The sequence below is a fragment of the Salvelinus fontinalis genome, unplaced genomic scaffold (assembly GCF_029448725.1).
Source record: "Salvelinus fontinalis isolate EN_2023a unplaced genomic scaffold, ASM2944872v1 scaffold_1918, whole genome shotgun sequence".
In the NCBI taxonomy this organism is placed as follows: domain Eukaryota; kingdom Metazoa; phylum Chordata; class Actinopteri; order Salmoniformes; family Salmonidae; genus Salvelinus; species Salvelinus fontinalis.
Window position 1 is genome coordinate 10,087 of NW_026602127.1, and position 7,442 is coordinate 17,528.

General features: G+C 44.5%; 1 protein-coding gene across 1 annotated transcript; it reads left to right on the forward strand.

The window, feature by feature from the left end:
* Positions 1-4,793: 4,793 nt before the first annotated feature.
* Positions 4,794-6,794, forward strand: LOC129850300 (solute carrier family 41 member 2-like). The gene is given in 7 exon segments (XM_055916762.1): positions 4,794-4,929; positions 5,144-5,291; positions 5,387-5,466; positions 5,575-5,629; positions 5,631-5,689; positions 5,915-5,979; positions 6,654-6,794. Coding segments are annotated over 7 exon segments (684 nt in total).
* The last annotated feature ends 648 nt before the right edge of the window (positions 6,795-7,442 follow it).

Sequence of the window (7,442 nt, forward strand, 5' to 3'; positions counted from 1 at the left end):
TGCAACCTTTTGTAATTTTAACATAGTTTGTTTCATATTGGCTGGCTTCCAACAATAGCTGAATTTGTAAAGCTAGCGAGCACCAATTCCGTTTCTGTGTGTTTGCTATAATCTTTGCTACCTGGTTAAATAAAGGTGAAATAAAATAAAATAAAAAAAGTTCACTAGCGACAATTTATCTTTTGCAACGAGACCATTATATATATTTAAGACAATGGTAGAAGAGAGTGTAGTTCTGTTCTGTTCAATTTGGACTTCAGTTTGTCGCTAACCTTATCACAGGGACGTCGAAGCACTACAGCTCCATGCTGATCTTGGAATAAACTGACGATAGCAAAGATTCCATCTTTGACGACGCCACATAAATGGAATAGGTACTAACTAGCTTGATAGTTAATGTTTGCTTTAGTTTGTGCGCTAGCTCTGCAAATTCAGCTAGTGTGTGAACCCTGCCAACATAAAATAAATAAATAACATTGCTATGGACCTGCTATGGATTGACTGGATTACCTCACGTCAGTTACGTACATGTGCCTTTCGGACAGTAGATACGAACCCTCTATTACCTTGCCAGCTAAAGAACTGGCAGTGGATCAAACCATCGTGAGGCAAAGGGAGGGGGAGGTCGCAATCTTTTGAAACTTAAAAACGCGCTATTAAGTGTCTATAATCAGCACAAGTGCTTTCATTGCGTATTATTAATATTATTGAAATTACATAGTTATGTTTACAGTGATATATTGGGGGGGACAAATCATATTTTTCCCAAGATGGGGGGGTCGTGTCCCCCCCGTCCCCCCTGGGATTTCCGCCTATGATCGGAAGCAGAGTCCACTCTGAAGGTTGATGCTTTGTTTCCTGAGACAGCCGCAGTGCTTGCGGAAGTGTCTGAAGGACAAGAGAAGTTCATCTTAGCTACGGTATCGCATGACTCCAAGGAGGAGGGAAGTTGCTCACTCAGAGACTGCTGGCTCGAAATCATGAAAATAATGGTCTGTCAGGTTTGCTGATTGTAGGTGCCGAGATATCGTAATATCTGCTTGAGTCAGATTCTGCATCAAGAGGTTTCGAAACGTCTTTTTCCTAAGGGGTCCTGTTGACAGATACTCCTTGTGGATGACTGTGTTGTTGCCAGCGTTAGGAAAAAACAGTGTGGTCAGAAGAGATGGCACGGTTACTTGTGATCACAATTGGTTGTTTTTCCAATTCATCAGTGGGACCAAACGATCCATATAGTCTGCTCCGAGTAGCAGGTGTTCAGTGTTGAGGCTGATAACATACACATACACAGGGGGAACAAGCAATAAGTTTGGGAAGTGTAGTTTCAGCATGAGACGCATTGTGAGAGGCGAGGTAGTCTGAGTGAAACCTCAAAGTTTAGAGTCGCATCGCTCCGTTTTTAACCAACAATTAGCTGGGTTCACAGCCCTTTTGCGATCATTGAACAATGTTTGAGAGATGAGAGATATTGTCGAGCCCAAATCAATTAGCGCAGCACGTGTTAAGCAGTTCTCCAGGACTGTTTCCAGGTAGCAACTTTCAGAGTTGCGTTTTGTGGTCATATTCCCCAGAAAGTGGAGTAATAGTTCGCAACGGCGTAATGTATCATTTGTGTTCATGGTGAAAACAGCGACTTATCGACGTTTGAGTGGAATTGGCTATTGTGATGTTGTTTATCTCCTGTGTTATGGCATTTGTATCAGAATCTATTGTCAAAGCCTGTGGGCTTGTTTCTGGATCGAGCAGGCACTGGATTGGGTTTCACCCGGGCTTCTCCCGGGTGGCGCAGTGGTCTAGGGCACTGCATCGCAGTGCTAGCTGCGCCACCAGAGTCTCTGGGTTTGCGCCCAGGCTGGGCTGGGTTCGCGCCCAGGCTCTGTCGCAGCCGGCCGCAACCGGGAGGCCCGTGGGGCGACGCACAATTGGCATAGCGTCGTCCGGGTTAGGGAGGGTTTGGCCGGTAGGGATATCCTTGTCTCAGTATGTAAAAATGTAATACAAATGTATGCACTCTACTGTAAGTCGCTCTGAACAAGAGCGTCTGCTAAATGACTAAAATGTAAATGTAAGTGAGAGCGGGGGTTATTGGATTGTGTCATGACTGTCCACGAGAAACTAAATAGGACAGACCAGGTTTGCAAGGAATAACATCAATCAGACCCCCTCTCACCCGCAGAGGAAAGAGGAAATAACTACAGGTGATTAACAACTCATGTCCTGTCGTAAATCAAGGGGAGAAGATTCAGGTCTCCCTCTCTAATATTCACCAAAGGAATGTGCTTTGTTTCAAGAGACTTTTCCTGCCGAAACTCTAACACGTTCAAAGCAAATACTGGAACAATATTTCTAACATCGAACATGGGGAATGGTCAGAGACGATCTATAGAACACAAATGTCATTTTGTTTGTTATTTTGTGATGTCATTAAAAATGTTATGAAGGAAATACTGTAACTTGGAAAGTATACACACTACATGTACAAAGTTTCTCCTGTGTTGTATATCTGACAAAAGGTCAGAGTGTGTATGGTGAATTATTACTTTCAAGAGCTAGGACATAAGGGTCAGCCGATTTAAGGAAATTTGAGAAGATATATTAGTTTGGCCGAAGCAAAGTATTGTCTCTCTGTCTCTCAAGCTTCATCCTGGTGCCAGTTGCTATAACAGCCTCCACTCTTCCGGGAAGGCTTTCCACTAGATATTGGAACTTTGCTGAAGGGACTTGCTTCTATTCAGCCACAAAAGCATTAGTGATGTCGGGCACTGATGTTGGGTGATTAGGCCTGGCTCGCAGTCAGCGTTCCAATTCATCCCAAAGGTGTTTGTTTGGGTTGAGGCTGGGGCTCTGTGCAGGCCAGTCAAATTCTTCCATACCGATCTCGAAAAACCATTTCTGTATGGACCTCGCTTTGTGCACAGGGGCATTGTCATGCTGAAACAGGAAAGGGCATTCCCCCAACTGTTGCCACAAAGTTGGAAGCTCAGAATCATCTAGAATGTAATTGTATGCTGTAGCATTAAGATTTCCCTTCACAGGAACTAAGGGGCCTAGCCCGAACCATGAAAAACAGCCCCAGACCATTATTCCTCCTCCACTAAACTTTACAGTTGGCAGTATGCATTGGAGCAGGTAGCGTTCTCCTGCTATCTGCCAAACCCAGATTCATCCGTCGGACTGTCAGATGGTGAAGCGTGGTTCATCACTCCAGAGAACGCGTTGGCATTGCGCATGTTGATCTTAGGCTTGTATGCGGCTGCTTGGCCATGGAAACGCATTTCATGAAGCACCCGACGAACAGGTCTTGTACTGACATTGCAACTCGGTAGTGAGTGTTGCAACCGAGGACAGACGATTTTTATGCACTACAAGCTTCAGCACTCGGCGATCCCGTTCTATGAGCTTGTGTGGCCTACCACTTCACTGATGAGCCGTTGTTACTCCTAGAAGTTTCCACTTTACAGTAACAACACTTGCAGTTGACCGGGGCAACTCTAGCAGGGCAGACATTTTACGAACTGACTTGTTGGAATGGTGGCATCCTATGACGGTGCGACATTGAAAGCCACTGAGCTCTTCAATCAATTCTAATGCCAATGTTTGGCTGAGATTGCATGGCTGTGTGCTCAATTCTATACACCTGTCAACAATGCGTGTGGCTGAAATAGCTAAATCCACTAATTTGAAGGGGTGTCCATATACTTTTGTGCATATACAGTGTACCACACTGACCTTGGGAGGCCCAGGTTGTAAATTACAGCTCTAACAGCTAGCTAGGTATTTACAGCAACGGACGAACACCAACACTAGTTTAAAAACACCATTCATCCCTATCCTCACATCACCTCATTGTCCTACATAGGTCCATGCATGCCAATTCTTCCCTGCAATAAGGCCCTCTTCACTAGCATCTTAGTGTGAGACTGCAGTTGCTATAGGGAAGGTGCGTCTTTCTACATACCATGCCCTCTCTATCACGGGGGCACGTGTGTATCCATTAATCATTATTACTAATGACTATTTACCATATTGAATACAGCTGCGGGATTCCTGCAAAAGCCTGCATGCTCTTTCTGTCTATGGGACACAGAACATTCAGCAAAGAGACCAGGAAACAACTAAAACTAAAACTGTAGGTTTCTTCCATATTAGAGACCTTTTGGTTGCTAAATAATTTTATGACCCAAATAAAACCAATGCTTATAATCTGAGAGACAGACCAGACTCTGTAGAGCTTGTGATCAAGGACAGTCAAATCAATTATTCATGTGGTTTTATATTTTGAATGCTGATTAGGGAAAGTTGTACAACTGAATGCCTTCGACTGAGATGTGTTTTCCGCATTTAACCCAACCTCTCTGAATCAGAGAGGTGGGTTAACTGCCTTGCTCAGCGGCAGAACAGATTTTTACCGTGGCAATCTCGGGGATTCAATCCAGCAACCTTTTGGTTACTGGCCAAATTCTCTAACCACTAGGCTACCTGCCACTCCTAGGTTACTTCCTGATTGTTCCAGATACCAGACACGTATCAACTCTATTCCAACAATTTCAACTTCACCATCTGTGTTTACGGGTTCTTAATTTTAATTTACCACTGGATATAAGGGGAAGTGAATAATGCCACTGAAGGCTATTTCATCACCTGTGCCTTCCCCCAGTCTGCTGCTTCTCCCAGCTGTAACCACATTGCTTTCATTTGTGCACCTCTTTGCTCCTCAATTCATGCACCTTGGTTGGAGAGCCATGCAACTCTGAATAGTTGACTGAACCACACTCGACTGTGTCCTCCCAAGGATGATCGTGGTGGGAGTGATCATCGGCTCCAAGAGGATAGGCATCAACCCAGACAATGTGGCCACTCCCATCGCTGCCAGCTTCGGTGACCTCATCACCCTGGCCTGCCTCAGCCAGGGGCTCTATGAATGCATAGGTGAGGGGAGAGAGCAGCAGGCACAGAGAAGAGAAAGGAAGGGGAGGTGGGTAGTTGAGAGGGGCAGTGAGAAAGAGAGAGGTTTAGGTCACTAGGGGGCAGTCTGGCCCATTTACTGGAGAGTCATAGCTACATTTATGGCTCTGACACTAGTCTGTCTGGCTATCAACTGTGTTTGTTTAGCAAGTATGTCTGCTCCTCTCTGTCTCCACAGAGTATTATCCCTATGTGTCGTACCTGGTGTGTCTGATCTTCCTCTGCCTGACCCATCTGTGGGTGGCCGTCTCCTTCAGAAACCCAGCCAGTTGCATTCTACTCTACACAGGCTGGGAACCAATCATTACTGCCATGGTCATCAGCAGGTCTGCTACCCTGTTCCGTGCCCCTGAAGTCGTCACAGCATTCGAATCTTGTGAACTTCATGGAAATACCATGCTTCAATAAAAAAAATCTCTAGTATCGGAGGACTCATCCTGAACACAACTGTATCAGACCCGAACATGGCGGGAATGATAGTCTACACGGCAGTTATGAATAGTAAGACGGGGAGCTGGGTTTTTAGGAGCACACATTCAGGATCCTTCAAGAAAATGGGAAGTCATAATGCATGTGATCATTGTGTCTCTCCTCCTCATCTCAATATAGGTGTTGGGGGGAACTTGGTTGCCATCTAGTCCAGTCGTATCACCACTGATCTGCAGGCAGGTGCCTGAGGACCGAAGGAGCTGCTACAACCCCTGCAGGACCTTTTATGGCCTAGGTAATGACACACACATGACCAATCCCTTTAACATGCATGTGAGCACAAAATTAATTAAATCCTCTGTTGTCAGTGTATTTTACCTGTCAGTTCAACCATCTCTACCTCTCTAACAAGAGCCAATCATCGCTCTGCCCAGAGCAGGTGAGCACAAAATTAATTAAATCCTCTGTTGTCAGTGTATTTTACCTGTCAGTTCAACCATCTCTACCTCTCTAACAAGAGCCAATCATCGCTCTGCCCAGGTGCTGCTCCTGTCTATCACCTTCTTAGCTGCATTCCTTCTACATGTAAACCATGAAGCAAGAGAGATCAGTTAGGCCAATTCATGTGTCTCAGTAGTCATAAGTGGATTATTTCTCCTCTGCTCCTTCAATAACACTCATACTGAGTATACCAAACATTAAGAACACCTGCTCTTTCCATGACATAGACTGACCAGGTGAAAGCTGCTGTATGATCCCTTATGGATGTCACTTTTTAAATCCACTCCAAATCAGTGTAGTTGAAGGGGCAAATGATTTTAAAGCCTTTTGAGACATGGAATGTGTATGTGTGCCGTTCAGAGGGTGAATGGGTAAGACAAAAGATTGAAGTGCTTTTGAACAGGGTATGGTAGTAGATGCCGGGCACACCGGTTTAAGTGTGTCAAGAACTGCAATGCTGCTGGGTTTTTCACGCTCAACGGTTTCCCGTGTGTAACAAGAATGGTCCATCCACCCAATGGACATCTAGCCAACTTGACACGACTGTGGGAGGCATTGGAGTTAACATGGACCAGCATCCCTGTGGAACACTTTTGACACCTTGTAGAGTCCATACCCCGACGAATTGAGGCTGTTCTGAGGGCAAAAGGGGGGTGTTCTTAATGTTTTGTGTAGTCAGTGTATACTATAATAAAGGGCTGCCTCTCTCTCTCTTTTTCCCCGTTCAGTATATCTTCCTCTGTGTTCTCTTCTCTCAGGTTTTCACTCTGCTGTGTCTTGCTGACTGGATGGTCCATTGCCTGTGGCGGACGGGCAAGGACCCAGACAGTTACTCCATCCCCTACCTCTATTGGGCATGGCCCTCCTCGCTCTGGCCTTCTTCCTGCTCTGGCTCATAGAGGAGCAGGTTCCCACTGGAGACTGACACCCTGGGTGCTTCATCTTATACTATTCTCCTTTCATTCTGCCTGGATAAAGTAGGCACAAAGCGTGGCAATGCCTTCAAATGATCTAGTCAACTCCACACAAAGTTGAGAAATTCTAAACATTCCCTTTACATGTAAAATGTTTAATAAATTAATTTGAATTTATTCAGACGATTGTTTTGTGGTGTTGGTCCTTCAGTTGGTTGAAATTTGAGACTCAGGAAAGTGTTATTAATCCAACTTCAAAATGCGTTTCTCTGGATGTGACAATCAAGATTTGTTTGCTCGTGCACATGACAAAAGTAACCGAAGTCTGCAGGTGTTTTCATAGTTTTTCGCATGTGCCAGGTTATACAAATTTAAACGGCAGTACAGGCGCTCTAAAAAGTCAGATAAACAATACTTTTTTGTGGATATTTTGTCTCAAATTTCAACTGGCTGAAGGACCAACCACACAGACAACCAGTAAAGTTCAAATACTGAACAAAAATATAAACGCAACATGCAATGCAAATTTAAAAGATTACTGAGTTAGTTCATATAAGGTAATAAGTCAATTTAAATTAATTAATTAGGTCCTAATCTATGGATTTCACGACTGGGAATACAGATATGCTTCTG